The sequence below is a fragment of the Podarcis melisellensis genome (assembly GCF_964234715.1).
Source record: "Podarcis melisellensis genome assembly, chromosome: 3".
Lineage (NCBI taxonomy): Eukaryota > Metazoa > Chordata > Lepidosauria > Squamata > Lacertidae > Podarcis > Podarcis melisellensis.
The window spans coordinates 79,982,042-80,001,660 of NC_138530.1; the positions used below are offsets into that span (position 1 = coordinate 79,982,042).

At 41.7% G+C, this 19,619-nt stretch overlaps 1 protein-coding gene across 1 annotated transcript in view; it reads left to right on the top strand.

Annotated features, from left to right (window-relative positions):
- SNX14 (sorting nexin 14) overlaps positions 1 to 19,619 on the top strand; it is a 34,384-nt gene continuing 14,765 nt past the window's right edge. The window contains exons 1-15 of the mRNA XM_081905595.1: positions 1 to 213; positions 1,289 to 1,409; positions 2,836 to 2,912; positions 2,995 to 3,073; positions 4,598 to 4,641; positions 5,522 to 5,609; positions 6,069 to 6,153; positions 8,105 to 8,261; positions 8,978 to 9,053; positions 13,405 to 13,449; positions 13,534 to 13,614; positions 13,734 to 13,848; positions 14,830 to 14,985; positions 15,337 to 15,461; positions 16,469 to 16,527. Coding sequence (XP_081761721.1) covers positions 74 to 213; positions 1,289 to 1,409; positions 2,836 to 2,912; positions 2,995 to 3,073; positions 4,598 to 4,641; positions 5,522 to 5,609; positions 6,069 to 6,153; positions 8,105 to 8,261; positions 8,978 to 9,053; positions 13,405 to 13,449; positions 13,534 to 13,614; positions 13,734 to 13,848; positions 14,830 to 14,985; positions 15,337 to 15,461; positions 16,469 to 16,527 — 1,448 coding nt within the window. The 5' untranslated portion in view covers positions 1 to 73. The remainder of the gene's footprint in view (positions 214 to 1,288; positions 1,410 to 2,835; positions 2,913 to 2,994; positions 3,074 to 4,597; positions 4,642 to 5,521; positions 5,610 to 6,068; positions 6,154 to 8,104; positions 8,262 to 8,977; positions 9,054 to 13,404; positions 13,450 to 13,533; positions 13,615 to 13,733; positions 13,849 to 14,829; positions 14,986 to 15,336; positions 15,462 to 16,468; positions 16,528 to 19,619) is intronic.

Sequence of the window (19,619 nt, forward strand, 5' to 3'; positions counted from 1 at the left end):
CCCGGGTGTTTTCCTGAGCGCGGGGTCCGCAGGTGCAGCCGGGGTCCCGTGCTCCGCCACGGCCCCTTCCACCATGAGGCGGGTGCGCGCGGCCGGGGAGAAGCTGTGCCGGCGCGTGCGCGGCGCGGAGGCGCTGCGCGAGACGTGCCGCCAGTACCCGCTCTTCTGCTGCCTCCTCCTGGGGCTCAGTGCGGCGACGCTCCTGCTCAGCCGGTAACGGGGATGGGGGGGGGGCGAAGCGGGTTCGGCGCTGGGGGTGCTCCCCGTCACGGAAGCGTCCGCTCTCCTGCTCGCGGAAGGCGCTTCAGGTCGAAATGTATTTGCCACCGGTCAAATAAAACACATCCCTTAGTAGGTGTAGCCGGAAGGACGGCTGTGGAAGGGGCGTGATAAACCCTTTTTAGTAAACTGCTCGGGTTTTGTGTTTTAAGAGCAAAGGTAGGGCACAAAACTCAATAAACAGAAAGGAGGTTTGTCTTTACGTTACGTTGACCTTCGTTCGCCCCCTCGCTGAAGTGAAATTGCACGTATGGGGATCGTTTCCACGAACCACTATCCCCCACCTGTTTTCACAAGAGTACTTTTTTCTTTGCTGCAGCCTCTCCTTTCTGCGTGTCGAGGAGAGGCTCAGTGTGAGTATCTGTCACCCTCCTGCAACACCATCAAAATGCTGCTTGTGAGCAAAGGACAATGTGTGTGAATTTGCACCAGTTGGGGGCAGAGTCTCACAATGCCTAGAATAATTCGTATCATAGAGCTGTAGAGTTGGAAGGGATCACGAGGCTCATATAGTCTGACCCTCTGCGATGCAGAAATGTTTTGCCCAACATAGGGCTTAAACCCACAAATTCTGACTAAGGCTGACTAAGCTATCCCAACGGTTAATGATGGTCTATTTGCAGCAGTGACTCTGATATTTTGGAGGAGTACCCGTATCTCTCTTAACATTTATGACTTTAGATGCTGCACAGTCACTTACTGCATTATGCTTATTCCCATTCAGGCTCCTAAGTCTTGGTGCTTGTAGGTTAGCACAAGTATGGAGAATTTGTAGGCTCCATAAGTTCGTCAGGGATGATGAGAGTTGTAGCCTGTTGGTCAAGTTGGTTGGGGTTGATGGAAATCTTAGTCCAACAGCATCTGATATGATTGTCTTGAAAGCTGTGTAAATTTCTGTTATAGTATATGTAGTGTTGAATATAGTTTTCCAAAGTTCGTAGTAGAAACATAACCCGATATACGATTTTGTGCTGCTTTGTAGATTGTAATTTTTCTCTTTATTTTTGAGGTATCTTCACATTCTCATGACCTTCTGGTCATTTGTGGCGGGAGTTGTCACATTCTATTGTTCCTTAGGACCAGATTCCCTCTTACCCAATATTCTATTTACAATAAAACATAAAACCAAGGTAAAGTATAACTTCATTATTATGCTTTGATACCTCATATGGAAGAAACAACTGACTACTGCTTTCTTTTTTCATTGTCGGAGCACTAGGTTTATGCAAATTTAACTGAAACATTAGTTAATGATCAAGAACTACTTTTAGTTGATGCTGCTGCATGTTTACAGCATCTTTGTTTATTAAATACTGCATTTGGCACACTTCCTTCAATATCTCAAAAAGTACCTATGTTGAGACTTGGGTAATATACAAATTTAGATTAAATTAGTTAAAAGGCTGATATTTAATGAAATTATTTCATAGCCATTTATTTTACTGAAAAATATAGAAATATTTGTAGATTGCATGGAACATATGCCACATCAAAATGTATTTGCAAAAGGCATACATGCTTATTTTGAAGAGACGGAGGGACTGTGCATGTACAAATATTTCTAAATGATGCTGTGTACAGTTTCAAGGGGAAGGGGGTGTGCGCAGGTGGAACATGCTAAGCTCTTCACCCCCTCAAAAATCTGGGCTTACTTTTTCAGTGTCAAAACCCAGCTGGGGCTGAGTGGATAGATTTCATTGGGGGGGGGAGAAAGTACCAAATGAAGGAAAGGTTGGGATATTGTAGTGGGTGGCATGAAGTTCCAAGTGTGAGAGGATTCTTAGACACACTTTTCCTCTTCACCACCAGCTAAGGTTTGGTATCACTGATGCTTCTGCCATAAATGAAAAGAATGTCCTGGTATGAAGCTGTTGGTGAGAAGGGAAAAAGTCCTGTAGAGCCTTCATCTCACTCCTTTCTCAACCCAGCTGAGGTTTGGCATTGCTGCCTTTCCCCCCATTTGCTTTAGACAGATTCATAGGTAGAAGAGGTAGTAGAAGAAATCCATTGCTGCTGTCCACTTATAGAATGGCATTTTATTTAGTGAAAGTGTCAGCTTATGTAACAGAAGCAGAGGCAATTTTTGTCATTTCCCCCCTCCCTTTCCCTCTGCAGTCACCTATGTCCCTCTCAGATCAGTTCTGGAGGGTTGGAGTGTGGAAGGTATAATGCTATGGTGGAAGGAGAATTGGGAAAAAACCCCACTCTTCTATTTGGTAGATGCTTCAGCTGGATCAAGCATTGTTCCACAAGTGGGATAGCAGCAAGATAAGATTGTGGGAAGGAGCAGAAAGGTGAAAGCAGAATGAGTTTAGGAGAGTAGCCTAATTTCAAGACATTTGAGATGTGCTGCGGTGTGAATATTTGTTTGATGTTACAAGCCTTGTTTTTTGGGGGTGGGGGGTGCAGACTGTTTCAGTATTTATTTCTGTGTTTTATTGTTCTGTCAACATTTCTTCTTATGTGATTAGTTTCATTGCATAATCATTAAACATGGCCAGTGCTGAATTATTTCCTTAGGATTATGAGTAATGGAACACTTGTTTGTTTTCTTAGCAATTAGAACTGCAAGAACTATATCCTCAAGGTTACACCTGTACAGTATGTAGCAGCGTCAAATGTAATAGGCACAGGTAAGTGAAAAATGGCATTTTAATTTTCTTTTTTGTACCTTGAGGAATGGACCACTGCTTAACAATCTTCTTTATTCTATAGGCCTACATTTCTGCTACAAAATTATCAGCCGTGGCTGAACTTGAAAGTTCCTTCTAAAGTTGATGCTTCTCTCTCAGAGGTAACTGTTTAGCATCACCAGGTGTTAAAACAAATCACTATCATCCTTGCTTTGAATACCAGAATTTTGCATTTGCCCAGTTTGTAAGAATTAGTAAATTATGGGTGGATCCAACATAACGCTAAGTGAATGTTCAGCCGGTGCAAGGATTTCTGCTTATGCAATAGAATGTCCTCCCCACCCAAAATCTGTTCCAGGAGGAGAGGAGGGGAAAGGTCCTGTTTTGCATAAATGAAAATCCTTCTGCTGACAGGATGGATTCATTCAATACCACCTGCAAAGATCTTGCCCCTAAAATGTGGGGCCCATCCTTGGTGGGTCAGCTGGTGTCTAATATCCAGGGCTGCCACCAACCTTGCAAAGTATACTGCCATCACACCTTATGTGGTCTGGGCAAGGAGACTCCCATACCTTCCTGGACACCCCTAGGATTCCAGAGAAGCAAAAGCTTAAAAAATAAAGAGCTAAATGCTCTCTGAGCCTCAGGCCAGCCAATTATTCAGTAACAATTAGTTAGGAACTGGGTTCAGTACCAAGGCTTGTATCCAATCTGAAATAAGATAGCTCTATTAAAAAAGAACAAGAAGAAAATGGAATAAAAATAACTGCATGTAAGGGGGACCACAGTACAGTTGATGTTTAGGTAACATAAATCAGACTAAAATAACAAAAGTAATTCTGAATCCTATACATACCACAAAACAATGATTCAGAAACAAAAATCCATAGCATAGCAAATATGATCTCCCAGATAAAAAAGTCAAGGAAGGCAAAAGGAGACTGAATGGAAATTAAATGGAGAAAAGAGACAAATGGCTAGCCTAACAGTAAAATTTACAGCAACTGAGGTTGAGTCCCCCAAACCAATCAGAAGACTCAACAGCTGGAACCTTCGAGCATTTTAGTGTACATGCTTTTCATATCTGAAACCAGTTCCTAATTACCAGGCCCCAGCTCTGACCTTGAAACCTAGGAGCAGCATAGATGCTTCAGCTCTGTAAGATCACTCCAATTACTTGAGAGTAGCTCCCAGCTTTTTATCTAGAGGCCTAAAAAAGTAAACCGTTCCGTTAACACTGTCCTATGAATATTTATAAAAAACAAGCACTTTTATCATTTTTTAAATTATAATTGATTGATTGTAAAAATAAATAAATAAGGAGCACTGTGTGAGAGGGTGATTTTCTTTCTGTCACTGCATTAATGGGAAAGGGAATATTTTTGGCTTGTTGCCGCTCACATTGCTGGTAGTAAACAGACCAGTTGATTCTTGAAGAAATGCATGCTTGCAGTTCTGCCACCTCTCTACCAACATTTTTGGGCATACAAGAACCTGAACATTGAATCCCCAGACTGTACCCCCATTGCTTTTTAAATGCTTTTGGGGCTGAGGATTCATGCAGTATACACAGCTGCCTTTGTTGCTGAAATGCTTCTGCCAGTGGCATGTCATCCCTATGTTGCCTCTTTTACTGGGAATATTTTAACGCATTATTAAATTTTTCACTGTGATTTTATCTTCAGGTGTTTGAGCTTGTGCTGGAAAATTTTGTTTATCCTTGGTACAGGTAAGATTCCTTCAATGAATCTTTATTCAGTGGTTATTTAAATAGCCCTATATCCATCTACACATAGAAGTCACAAAGGATGGCATATAAGACAATTCATTCTTGTGTTGCAAATTCTTAACCTGTGGACAGTAGAAGTTCCTTGCATCATTATTGTATTTTAAAGCTTTGCCTCATTAAGACAGCAGAGGGAGCTGAAATACCACTTTGTCTTAAAATAAGAGCGCTTTGAGTATTTGTTCACTGATAAGGCTTAAAGTATATGAAACACATTTTGAAGCCTCATTTTGTATAATTATATATGTTTAAGCCATTATATATATTTAAGCCATTATATATATATATATGAAGCCTCGTTTTGTATAATTATATATATTTAAGCCTCTAGATGTAGTTTTATTTATTTATATTTTATTGAAGTGATTTCAATTAAAAGAAATAAAGTGATACAGAAAAAGAAGAAGGAAAGGTGAGGGGGAATAAAAAAGAACAACAAATGGATTTTGTAATACTTAGAAATTAAAAGCTCACTTTGATTGTCTGGTGAGCATGGAAATTTGGGAGTATAGTTTGGGAATCTGTGAAATGTTGTTCAGTGTATCGTTTCCCGTAGATAGTGTCCGGAGCCGTATTAACCTAAATATTTATTTCATTGCTTGATTGTTAAAAAACAACACCACCACTCCAAGTGGTTTACAAAAAAAATAAATCAAGAAAAGATAGCAGGCATAATTTTAAAACATACGAAGGTTAAAATACTAAAATAGATTAAAATTACCTCAACTTTATAAGCATCCTATGAAATGACTAAGCAGAAACATAGATGAATGTATTTGCTTATCAATAATGATGCACAGTGCTTTCTTTTGAAATTTTGCAGGGAAATAACTGATGATGAATCATCTGTGGATGAATTAAGAGTAACACTGAGATTTTTTGCATCTGCAGTAATTCGCCGAATATACAAGGTAACAGCGCTATGGTGTTGAATCGAAAGTAAATCATTTTCGGTTGGGCTTTTTAGAAGAGGGTAGTAAAGGATTACTTGGGAAACACTGGGTGCACAGCCCCCCCCCCAGACTCATATCTGTTTTATACCAGTCCAGTGCTTGCACTATTTTTCAAATAATCTTGGGAATTGTATCTTAGGTTTATTAGGAATTTATGTTCCTAGCCCCCTCTCAGATGTACAGTACTTGACAGTTTTCTGGAGGCGGTGACTTTTAAAATAAATAAGTCCTTTATGCTGGGACACTTTGGCTGAATTAAGCTCTTGCATCTAATTTACAATTAAAACAAGAACCTTCAATACTTGTCTTGTTTTTTGACACTAAATCGTGCAGCTTGAATGTTCCTATATAAGCAAATGCACTTTGTTGTCATCTTTTTATTAATAATAGGGAAAATGATTTCCTCTTCTCATCCAGGTGGATATTCCAACGGTTATTACAAGGAAAATGCTGAAGGCAGCTATGAAGCATATAGAAGTAATAGCCAAAGCCAGTCACAAAGGTAGCATTGACAGTATCATTCATTTTAATGGTTGTTAGCCTGGCAAAACCCCATTCTTATCTTTATGAAATGGTTGTTATCTCTTCAGAGTGCTTTCCTGAATAAAAACCCATGACACTTTTTTTTTATACCCCATCTTTACATTGACTGGGACAAAAAAGTACCCTTGTGGGGGGAAAAAATCAGGTGTGCTGAATATCTTTTGTCTGAAGTGCTGTTTGTTTACAGAACAAAACCTGAATTGGCCAATGGATTGTTATCATGCTATTTTTGATCAATTGGCTTACAACTGTTGTGTCTGTGTTATCATGGGCTGTTTTTTTTTTTTGTTAATGGCACCTGTTAGTAATGTAATTATTGCAATCTGTCATTTTCTACATTTCATTCCCATCTGACCTCACTGTTTAAAATCATTTCTGCCACTACCCCCTCCAACATGTATATCTGTAAATCAGAATATTACTTCATTCTTTTGATAAAGTGGTCAGTAGTCCACGAAAGCTTATCCTGTAATAAATACGTTAGTCTTTAAGGTGCCACAAAACTCTTTGGTTTTTATGTGCTGCCAGAGAATTATCATGGCTACCTTTCTGGAAATGGTAAGTGACTGAAATATTGGGAGACAATAGAGTATCTTGTGTCTGTAAATTCTGTAATGACATACGCACCTGGTGTGAATTTTACCCAAATTGATTGAATTCTTCTTTCATCAACAAACTAAAAAGCTTTATTGCAGTGTATCTTGGCATAAGTTAAATGTTCTATGCCCAAATCTGTATTTGTCGCATCAGAAGAAAGTGTGCATCGTAGTACTGAAACTACCAGAGCCAGATAACACAACTTTTTACATGTGATTAATATTTGTTTTGAGTAGATATTAGCCCTTCCCTTTTTGGTATATAGATTATCCAGCAACTATCTCAAAAAACAAACAAATGAAAAACTGCTACAGTCAGGAATAAACTGAGTTGCTGGTAAAATGCTTGGGGAAACTTGGGCAGTTTCCCATGCTATTTCTGAATAATCCCCACCCCATCTCAGCGGGATAACAGATACAGGCATATGGAAATTGGAGCAAATTCCGAGCACATCTTTTGATGAGAAATCATGGGTGTTTCTTGCAGAAATGTCTCCACCTTTAATGTGGATTGTTGTCTAACTGTGTCTTTTGTCTTGAGACTGCAAAATTCTTTGTATTTATGGAATTTGTATGACATCACATAACATAAAGTTCTCTGAATCACTTAGAATAAGTAAACTAGGTAAAAACATTTGAGGTACAAAATGAAACAGAACTCTCTGACTCTCCCCAGTCAGATTTGAAACCAAGCCCAGATTACCCAAGTTTTTTAAAAGAGATGGGTTAACACAAGGTGCTTCACTTGGTGCTGAAAAGTTCACATACATGGCTCAGTTGGTTAGAGCGTGGTGCTGATAACACCAAGGTTGCAGGTTCGATCCCTGTATGGGATCAGCTGCATATTCCTGCATTGCAGGGGTTTGGACTAGTCACGTGATGATCCTCAAGGCCCCTTCCAACTCTACAGTTCTGTTATTCTTTGGCTCCATGTGATCCAAGATGCCACTACTGAAAAGGCCCTTTCCCTTATGGAAAGGCAGCTTGGTCATATGCTGTTTCAGACTTTAAAGGTTAAAACTAGCACGTTCCATTGGGCCTGGAAAGGGCCTGGGAGCCACCGTAGCTTGAAGCCCTGTTAATGAGCACATTCCGTTTCCAGACTTTTTTTTTAAAGGCAGCTGTACACAGAACACATTGCAATAGTCTGACTGAGCAGCTATATCAATATTTCTAGAACTACAGCCTGTCACTCTTCATAGCTGCTCTTCACAGCTGAACTGTGTTATAAAGTAAAATATGAAGGAATTGTTACATAAAGCTATTCTATATAAATTTTATTTAAATCTTGCTGGATTTCCTTTTTCCCTGCAGTGAAAAATGTCGAATATTTACAGCAAGCTGCTTTAGAAGAATATGGACCAGAGCTGCATGTGGCTTTGAGAAGTAGAAGAGATGAACTTCATTATTTAAGGAAACTTACAGAACTTCTTTTCTCCTTTCTTCTACCTCCAAAGGCAACAGACTGCGGGTATGCTATGAATTTAGGATTCTGATTTATTTGCATTCCATACTTTTTCGTTGTGTGGTTACGCACAGTAGAGTCCAAAAACAAATCTTGTAATCTCAGAAAATCTTACTTTGCTTCCAGGACTCTTGTGCAACTACACCTGGCTAGGGTCAACACTTGGCAGTGTTCATGAAAAACCAGTTGTGTGGGAGTAGGTTCAGTATAACCTGTGCTTGGTTGCGATTCTTCTCAAAGGCTTCAGTCGCAATCTCCAATTAGTAGGTTTTCCTTCCACACAGATCTTGGTTGTCACAGAGTGTTTGTTGTGGGGGAGGAACGGAAAGGAGAATGTTAGCCGCTTTGAGACTCCTTAGGGTAGTGATAAAGCGAGATATCAAATCCAAACTCCTCTTCTTTTCTACAGAACTGCTCCTCTTCCGTCTGCCCGCAAAGCTTAATGGCAACATCACCAAAGCGCCATATTCTTCAGTTATTTTGCACCCTTAATAGTAGTGATCAGTACACATTCAAGTGCTTCAAATTGGCTCTGGTCTGCAAGACAGAAAGGCCAGATCAGTGCACTGTGAGCAGCAGTGTGAGGAATTCTTGCATATTTTACAAAATTTGCAACAGCAAGTGACTTTTCCAACAGTTTAGAATGAGTACTTTATGAAAGCTCCATTGGGATGAGAGAAAAAGCAGAAATGTATAAAAATAAGCTCTTTTATTCCTTTCAGATCATTCACCATACTTATAAGAGAAATCCTTTCAGGATCTGTTTTCCTTCCCACCATGGACTTCTTAGCTGATCCGGTGAGTTTTGAGACGTTCACTTAGCCCTGTTCTCATTTTTCAATGAAATGCTACAGTTGGACTGCTATAAGAATGAATTGTTGTATTTGTTTTCTTTTTATGATTGCATTTGCCTCAGACCTTTTCTCCAAGCTCAAGGTGCTGCTGTACATGGTCCTCCTGTTCCTCATTTTATCTCTCATAACAACCCTGTGAGGTACATCAGGCTGAGGGACTGGGACTTCCCCAAGGTCGCCCAGTGAGCTTCATGGTTGAGTTGGGATTTGAAACCTTGTCTCCCAAGTCCTAGCCTGACACTCTGATCCTTGTTTGCAAGGTTTTTTTCATTTTATGTTCTAAGTGGCTTTAGGGTTTTTTATTAATATTAAAGAAAAGCGGGATATAAATTATTAAAATAAAGAGATGCTATAGGAAAAGCCTCTGCAACAATATCACTTGAACTAGGCATTCACAGGGCTTCATTTGTGATAGCTACAGTTGTTGAATATATAAGATTTTTCATTGTTCCAGCAACCATTTGATTGTATTCCCACTAAATGCATTTTTAGATTATTTTATTTTTTTGATGGCAGGTTTCACTCTGCGAACGTGCTCATGCATTCATAAACAACTAGCTCATTACGATCTGAGCCAAAATCCTTTTACAGTTGTGACTTGGCTTGTACATCATCTTGGCTCATTCTAAGCCGTCTCTGCTCCTTTCCCTTTTCTGGAAACATACCTTCCAGCGGCAGTGAAGGGGGAAAGCAGGCTGCACAAACTGGAGGACTGCTCTCCAATCCTTGGTTCGGTCTTAAATCCTTTAACCGATAAAACTTCTCGGTGCATAATAATAAGTTCCCAGGGCCTGGAAATTCTTGCAAACTGTGGTTTTGTTGACAGAGGTGAAGATTGAAGCCACAAGTCACTTTGCTTTGGATGCGTTTCAGCTTGTGCAATCCAAGAATTTGGCTGAGGCTGCTTGAAACATCGGGTGCCACCACCTGTGCACGAAATCATTGTCTTTTCTGGCTACAACAGGTTGCTAGGACCAAACGTACTATCTGAACCATGTAGTGAGTCATCCTTCTCTGAGGGAAGGGATCATGACTGCTGCCCTGCCCATGTCCTTTGTTTTAAAAGATAAAATCTAGATCCAGTGGTCCTTGATAACTATCCCCTGGTGCCCAGTGTTCCATTTTTAAGCAAGGTCTGGAGTGGAAGGTGCTACTGCAGTTCCAATCAGCCTTGGATGATATTGATTACGGAGCCATTCAAGTCTGGCTTTCAGCCTAGTTATGTGATGGAAGCAGCCTTGGCCACCTTGGTGGATGACTTACTCTGGGGAATGGATTGGGGATTGTAGCCTTGTTGGTTCTCCTGGGCCTCTAGTGACCTTTGATAACATTGACTATGGTGCACGTGACCCCAAAACTAGTGGGAGCTGGTGAGCCAATCAGCTAGTCACAGAAGGATAGACTCCTAGAATTGTAGAGTTGGGTCATCTAGTCTATCTAGTCATCTAGTGGGTCATCTAGTCCAACCCCCTGCAATGCAGGAATCTCAGCTGAAGCATCCATGGCAGGTGGCCATCAAATCCCTGCATAAAAACTTCCAGTGAAAGTTGAGTTCACCACCTTCCACCGTCAAACAGCTCACTGCCAGAAAGCTCTTCCTGATGTTTAGTCGGAATCTCCTTTCTTGTAATTTGAATTTGTTGGGTCGTGTCCTAGCCACTTGAACAGGAGAAAACGAGCTCGCTCCCTCTTCCACGTGTATGTGTGTAAGAGAGTGGAATTTAAGTGAAGTGCTGACAGCTGACGGTCAAATAGGGACTGTCTGAGAGATTTTCTGTGGGTTAGACAGGAGGCTGGGATTAGAGAGAGGGACTTTCAGGGTGGGCAGAAGGGGTGTCTGACTTATCTGAGAGGACTCCGAGTTTATCTGTCATTGGGGACAGATAGTGAATTGGCTCTCAGTTAAAGATAGGGATCGTCTATGGACAGGCAAGGTTCTCTCTCTGTGTGTGTGTGGGATGTTAGAATTCTAGAAGGGGCTGGGAGTCTCTTACAGGTAGTGTAAGACAATAGCCACCCTAGAAAGAGTGTATTTGTCCAGTGGCAGGTTTATAGTGTGAAGTTAAGGAAGATCTTAAATATCTCTAAGCTATAACTTTATTGAGTATAAACCAATGAAGTTCTAGTTTTGGTACTAAGAGTGTCTCATCCTTACTCAGTTCACCTGGGTAGGGGGTTGAATGGCCACAGTTTTGTGCTGCCGTAAAACCATTATTATTATTACACCGTGGCTCTGCTCCTTTCTGGTAGGGCACGCCCAATGGCTGGTGTTAGGGGACTTCTGTTCCACTCTTGGCCTTTGGCCTGGGAAACTGCTGGAGGAAGGCTGCAGCGCCATTAACATGCAGATGCCACTTAGCCCTCATTTCCACCTCATAGTTCTGTGGAGGCAGTGGAACGTATGAGCTGGCAGTCTCACTCTGAGGTGGCTGCCTTATGTGGTCAATCATTAAAACCATAGCATAGAAACAGACCCTCAGCCAAAGGGAAAGAAATATAATATATGTTAGTCATAGTTTGCATCTTGGGATCAAAGGGGTTGTTGTTGTTGTTTATTCATCGCCATCTATGTGCTTGGTGCTTTCTGAAGAACAGGTATGGAAGTTCCCTGCCCTAAAACAGATGCAGAGAAACTACATAGGAAGGCAGTGTCACAGAGCTTTCTTCACATGAACACACACAAACAGCCTCCGAGGGGGGAAAGCATGACCCACACAGCTCCAACTTTTTGGTAGTATTGCCACCACTCTTCCGAGAAGCCTCTTAATCCAGGAATTGGGAAACTACCTGCATATTCTCTCTCCAGTCATCGCTGGAAGGCTGAGTCAGCCCATCCTCTCCTGATTCCCTGCCTGCCCAAACGTTATAGCGTGTTCGCATCAGCTTAGCTCATAAGCTGAAGTGATCTCAAGCAACCAGCCAACCTCCAGTATTATAAAACGATTATGTCTTTAATTAAAAGAAATAATGAAAAAGGAGAGCAGAGTGCAAGACAAATCAAAACGTAACATCTAGCTAGCTTGCTTGAGCAAGTTATTAGGTTTAACTGAAATACCTGGAATAAACATGGATCTGCAAGTGTTCTGATGAGGACCAAATCTAGTAAAAAGAAGCCCTCGCCTTTATATTGGGTGGGCAAGGGGTTGGTGGGGGAGCCCAACCAATGCAGAAGGGTTCCTATAGCAGCAGGAGGCAGGACACCTTTAGAGATTGGTGCTTTGAAAAGAGTAGGAAGTATGAATTGGAAAGATCTCTAGGCCTCCCATCAACAGACTTGACTAAAGAGAAAAAACTAATGTACTGCGGCAGGCGTGCACATTCCTGAAACATGCCATTCCGGTCTTTGGTCTAAGGAAAATTGTGGATGGACAGACAGGTTTGTGCAGATCACCATGATGGGCTTTTGTGTGTGTAATGAGAACATGGTAGGAAGGGAAAGAAGATGTGGTTATTTCAGTTGCACATGTTTTGGATTGTGTGCAGTAAGGCTTCCTGGAAAAGAGGAGTTTTGAACACTGGCTTAAGGTGGTCAGATAGTGGCAGTTTAGGGCTTAAGGGGCAACAAAGGAAGATGTGCAGAGTCTTTTCAGGGAATAGGAGACATTTGGATAGATGGCGGTGGTAGAGCTGGATGAGCAAATGTCACAGGAAGGGGTGCGTCAGGAAAAGAGAATGGAGAGATAAGGGGTGGCAAGGTAATTGGGGTTATCGAAGGTGACACAAGGAAACTTTTACAGGATCTCAATCTAGGACTGGGCTACTGCCAAATCTCTACAAGGAGGGTGGTGCTGCAGGAGCCTGATGTTTTTCCAAGAACTGTTTTTCTTCCAGTGAGTAGTAGTAGCCTCCACCAGTGGAAAAAAAACGTGTTTGAAACAGCAGTTTCAGGGAGCGGTTCGCCTCCTTCCTGTCCATTCTGTGCTTTAAATCCCTCCCGCAGGATTCCACAGACGCCAAGTTTCGTCAGGCTGTATCTCATCTCGTTTCAGCTTCAGACCTCTCTAGTGTTCTTAATGTTTTGATCTGAATTCAAGTTTCTGCGTCCAGAAGGATGAGCAGATGTGCTGCGGCTAGTAGCTTACAAGCATGTGTCTGATACCTCTTCCCACTGGCGCTGCTTTGGTGCCTTGTAGAGTGCGACTAAAGGCGGGGTGGTTTTTCGGAAATGGCAGGCAATGTAGCCATTTTGGTTCCACATTAGGAAGGGTGCAGTGCTGCAAGGTTTTCATGCAGGTGTGGCCCTTTGGGCTCCAACTGTTGTGTGTAAAATATTTTTTCTTAAATCTTCTCTTTAGGATACTGTGAACCACTTGCTACTTATCTTCATTGATGACAGCCCAGTGAGTACTGACAAAATGCGAATACAGTTTTTCTGCTTCTGAAATCCCATGGTCTTGCTCAGTTGACTTGCTCTTCTTCCGCAGCCCGAGAAAGCAACAGAACCTGCTTCTGCCTTGGTTCCCTTCCTGCACAAGTTTGCAGAGCCCAGAAGCAAGAAGCCCTCTGTAAGCACGAAACAAAAAGTTTAAATACTGTGCATGTGTTTACATCATTGTTGTTCTTGTTTTCGTTATTGAAATTAAACAAGGAATTTTTAATTTATTTATTTTTACTTTTTATTCAGGTCTTACAATTAGAGCTGAAAGAAATTAAAAACCAGCAGGATCTTTTCTTTCTCTTTATGAACTTTTTGAAAAAAGAAGGAGCGGTGCATGTATTGCAGTTCTGCTTGGATGTAGGTACGGTACCACAATAAGGTCCTACTGCACCTGTATTAAATAGCCCTTATTGTGAGTGGTATGACTTAACTAGCTGAAAGTTCCCAGCGATGCTCAATAATTCTAATACACACACACACACAAAATACTGAGATTTATAAACGTCTAATGTAATTCACTCATTTCTGGGGCTCTGTACAGCCACCCCCTCCCTAAGCTGACCCCAATAATATCCGACCAAAATCTTGCCCCGAATCAATTCAGGGTGAGGTTGATGTTTAATTGGGACATTTCAACTACATCTGCAGTTGGGAGGGGCATCTCCTGCAGAAGGCAGGGAGCTTCTGTTCTTCTGGGTGCTGTTTCACAATGGCAAAGCAAAGCAAACCCTCGCAGTCAGCAAGATTGCACCCATGGCAGGTGGCTCCTGCACTGCTGCATCACATCCTGCCAGACCTGCTTTCCCTCCCCTCACTGCCGCCCCACCCCCATGTAATTGCCACCTCGATGTGCCCCAGCTCACTGCAGTTCAGACGACCCCATTCCTCTCTGTCACCGACTGCCACCTTCTCCCACTCTGTGGCTGCCATCTCCGCAATTGCATTATGGGAAGCGGCTGACTGAGCTGGACTCATGTCACTTGCCACTGATCCCCAAACCAACTCTTGCATCAGCACCACTGTGGTGATGATGAGCGATGGTGAGAGAACGGCCGGCATGGGGACAGTAGCTAGTTTTTTTTTTCCCCCTCCCCCTATGCCTCAGTCTCCTGCCTTGGGACCTTTGTGGTCTTGGCCATCCCCTTTTCAGTCCTCTTCGGATAACATGCCAGCAAAGCAGACCCCTGCAGCTAGCAGGATTGCACCCTCTGCTCACTGGCTCAGATTGACTGTGATGCATACCCGCTCCCTGACAGCCGCAGGTCGCTTCAGGGTTTTCTTTGAAGGGAGTATTTGCAATATTCAGAAATAATGCCTTTTTTTCATTTTCTTCCACCAACAGAGGAACTTAATGACAAAATTTTGCAGCCAGAATTGTCAGATTCTGAAAAGATGTCCCTTCATGAAGAAGTACAGAAAATCTACAAAACCTACTGTTTGGATGAAAGCATTGACAAAATTAGATTTGATCCTTTCATTGTGGAAGAGATACAAAGTAGTAAGTGAGACTGGGTGGAAGAAGTGGTCCCTTTGGTAGTTGGCTATGCACCTGCAGTTACTTTCTCCCTTACCTTGCCAGTTTCCACAGGATAATAGAAATGTTGGGCCAGATTGTACAGTACCTGTGTAGTCAAAGCACATGCCTTGATCAAACTTTGTGGCCTTGACATTCCCACCCCCACATGTCTCTTCTTGACTACCAGAATAACTGCTCTTGTCAACCTCCCAATATCAAGAGGGCAGAATTTGATGATTTAGTCCCTCCTGAGAATATCTAATCCTCCTATTACTGTGCATTTTATGCAGCTGATATTTTGCACACCAACATTCTCCGCATTTTCACCTGTAGTTGCTGAAGGTCCCTATGATGAAGTTGTGAAGCTGCAAAGGATGCGATGCCTTTTTGAAGCCTATGAACATGTTTTCTCCCTCTTAGAGAGCGTATTTACACCTAGGTTCTGTCACAGTGGTGAGGTAAGCCCGAAGATGAGAGAAAGCTCATATTTATTTGGTCAGATGTATTTTAAAAGAAGAAATGCAATACAGTGGCTTTAATACTTGCCCATTTGTTTTTAGTTAAGATGGTTTCCATTATTACAGAGTTTTGGTCTCTGAAATATGTTTAGCTCAAAGGTGCTTGTTATTCTTCCTGGGCAGAATTCTAACATGGAGTGATAATGCTCTGAATATAGATCTTCCAGTTGCCTTAACTGTGTAGGTGGGAGAGGAGGAAGAGCAAAGGAAGAGAAAGGCTTGACCCAAGCCCTTTACCCTTGCAGAAAATTGTGTGGGGAGAGAGTGAGGGTACAGCCTGTACAAACCCCTTCTCCTTACTTGCAAAACTCCGTTGGAAAAGGACTAGCATCAATGCACTTCCTGCAGAGGGCAGCGCCGAGTTGTTAAGCCTTGCCTGCTGAGGCAGGGACTTTTCTTGTTAAGGGGAGCGAAACTGTTCTTGTCAATGTGAATAACTGGGGAAACGCTCAATAGAACACCATGGATATTGTTCCCCATTCATGATTCCACCCCCTCCCCCGCCCCAGATTATATTATCACCTTGAGACAAAATAAGGAATCTGCCTTGAAATGACACTTCTGCTGATTAAGAGCAGGTTACAGAAATCCTTTAGATCAGTAGTTCCCAATTGGTGGTCCGTGGACCTCGGGTCTGCGTAACACATGAAGGGAGTCCATGGCCCCATTCACACAGCGAAAAACTAACATAGAGATATCAACATTTTCAAACTCAAGGGGTCCATGGCTTGGTTTATGAAAAACTGTGGGTCCGCAGTACTTAGCTAATTGGGAACCACTGTTTTAGATCCTAGTAGTACAGTTAATTTCAAATTTAATAGTATCAAAATGTGTCTTTTTATTTTGAGTATTCCTATCAAATGAATCATCTGCCTTATTATGGAAAATATAATTATGAAATGAAAAAGATGTGCTTAGCCATTTTTAACTTTCTTTTCCTGGCTTAGTTTTTCAGACATCTCTTAAAAGTAGATGAATCTCCAACACGCAATTCTAAATCAAACAAGTAGGTGTATTATACTTGCATGTTTTGAAAGCTTTTGGGGGGGGAGGGGGGGACAACAACGACAATAAGATTGTCAGATGTATTCGGCTTTTATTAAACTTTGTTTCAATACAGACTCGAGAAAACAGAGCGTGTTATGTTAAATAATCATTGAAATGGCTTGTCGTACATTGACCACAATACCTTCCCTGTCTTTGACAAGCTCCAGTTAAGCACTACAGCTCAGTGGTAGAGCATCATGGGTTTGCATGCAAAGGGTTCCCTAATTTGATTCCTGGCACTCCTGGTAGGGCTGGGAGAGATCCCTTTCTGAAACCATGGAGAGCTGCTGCCAGGCGTCCCCAAACTCGGCCCTCCAGCTGTTTTGGGACTACAACTCCCATCACCCCTAGCTAACAGGACCATTGGTCAGGGTGATGGGAATTGTAGTCCCAAAACAGCTGGAGGGCCAAGTTTGGGTATGCCTGCTGCAGACAGAACCCAGCTAGATGGACCCAGTTGTCAGACTTACGTTTTCTTTGTTTCTGTGCAACCGGACACCCTTGGCACCAGACCACTTTATGGGGTGGGGAAAGGAAAGATGATCCCTGGACACTATTGATTGCCCACTGTTTGAATATGGCCACAAATGGCAAAAAATAAATGAAATTCAAGCTTTTAAAACATATGCCACACAGTGCCTATGGGTGTGGGCAGGGTATCAATGACAAGTAAAAATAAATAAATGCAAATCAACAATTTAAGTAAAGTCCATCTTCCTGGGTTTAGGTAGATGCTAGTATCCTGTCGTCTTTGAGCAAGGAGAGGATTCGTGTCCTGAGCATTGCAGGTGTCTGCTTGCTTCGGGAAAGATAAGAATTAATGAATAGATAAGTGCAACTTGATGGTGGCGAGCAGCACATCATTGCAGACCCTCCTACTTGCAGTTTGCATTGGTATGGTTAAAATGCTCGCGCCACTTTATTCTTGGAGGGGATCTCTATTTCTGCATGTGCACAGATAACTGTCAACCCAGATTTATTGATACACATGGCTGGGATCCAGAGTCACAGGTGTGCATTATGGCAGGCAGAGTTCTATGACTGTGAATGCACAGGTTTTCCAGTTGTTCTTTTTTGCTGAGAGTAGGGAAGCCCTATCTGCATACATGGGACAGGATTGCATGCGAAATGATCCTTGCCTATTTAGCAATAATACAGTCCTCTTATGCTTAGTGGTAAGTAACTTTTGCTATTCAGTCTCCTAATTAGCTACGTAGCTCCACATTTTGTTTGTAGATATTTCCTATCTAAAGAAGAATGGCGTGCGAAAAACAATTGCCTTTCTGGAGTATGCGCATGTTGTGTCTGTTTGTGTAATTCTCAGTATTCTAATATCTCTCATAAAATTCTTTATGATCTCATGTAATTGTTGGGCTTGGTTTCTGAGTTTAAAATAGTGCACGTAGCTAGTTTTTAAAGTATGTAATGTGTTATTTTATTGAATCAATATTAAGCCCAATTTTCTTTTTTAAAAAGAAAACACAGTTGGCTAACTAATCACGTGTGTGTGTAAGTTATATATTATACTCAAGGTTAAGAGCTTACAAGAAGGTGGAGAGAGCTTGCCTTCTATCCTTCCAGCCATGTTAGGATTTTAAGTGTGGAAAGAGGGCTTGCAGTTGTGACTGCTCTCAAGCCAAGCCAAGGGGAGTGGTAAGACCACACCTTCTTCCAAGCGCCTCCAAAGCCCAGTGTCATGTCTGGGGAATAACCAGTTCATTGGCAACCACAAATTTTATCTGGTTATAAAACAGTCAAAAACTGAAGACATCTGCTTGGTGCTTACATGCTGCCGTTGGATTAGTGTCAGTTGGATTGGAATGCAATGAAATGCAGCTAAAATAAGGGGCTAAAGAAAAGAAAAAGGGAAAAAGAGAACTAGTATGGCTTTCATTAGTATGAAAATAATTCAGGAATATCTTCCTTGCAGCCCTCAGTTATTCTTGCTACTTTTAAATCATTGCTGACATTTGTATTCTGGGAAGGATATTCTTTCCTCTTAGCTGCCCACCCCAAATCTATGCAAGTGATGCATTTCCTGCCATGCAGATGCAATTACCATGGAAGTGTCACCTGTTTCTGTTGTCCTTTCTGGGTAGCTGTAAAAGGCACAGAAGTCCTGCCCCCCAGTGTGTGTGTGTGTGTGTGTGTGTGTGAGTGTGTGAGAGAGAGAGAGAGAGAGAGAGAAATGGGCCATCCTACTGACCCATTGTTTCAGGGCTCAAAGAAGGAGAAATCAGATTTCTGCTGTGATCTCACCAGTTCAGCAGACCACTTTACATCTTCGGTGCGCAGCTTTGCCAAATGCATTAAATTTAAGTTCAGCTCCAAGCAAGCATAACTGTGGTGTCACAAACTTTATGAAACAGCGCCAGTACTTTTTTATCATACTGTATATGTAAGCGAATGCAAGATCAAGCTGTTGTGAAGAAAAGCAGACACGTCCAAGTGCATTTGGAAATGACAGCCACTATAGCAGCTACTAACATTTTTAACTGCACTGTTCGAGTAGAATAGAAGTGTAAGGGGATTCACCTTTTTCTTGGCTTGTGGAATACAGTACTATTAGTTGCCTAGCTGGAGAGGTAGTCTCTGCTTGGATTGTTTATAGTAAATTGAGCTGACATGCCATTGTTGCTTGTTTACGCTGTATCTATTTGTGACTATATCATATTTCACTTGTACACATTTTTTAAAAATAAATAAATACATGGAAACTATTTCCAGGCTCAAGTGATAGTTCAAGTAACTGCACATTTCTGTCTTGTTTTGAAACATCAGCAAAAATGGCATTCGGTTTGGCTTTAAGGCATAGCTTTCCTTGGATATTTTCTGAACTCTAGAAATCTCCCACTAAGCATTCCTAAATCACTAGCCACCTGTTGTACCCAGCCTAGTTTAATGATGCTGTTTTAATAACTGGGTCAAATAGTTGTGCATATTCCTTTTTCTTTAAATGCACTTCTTCCCCATTGAGGTTTTATATATGAAATGTAAATACACACTGCAATCAGAATAGTAAGGGTTAACAAGGAGATATCTGAAGACCCT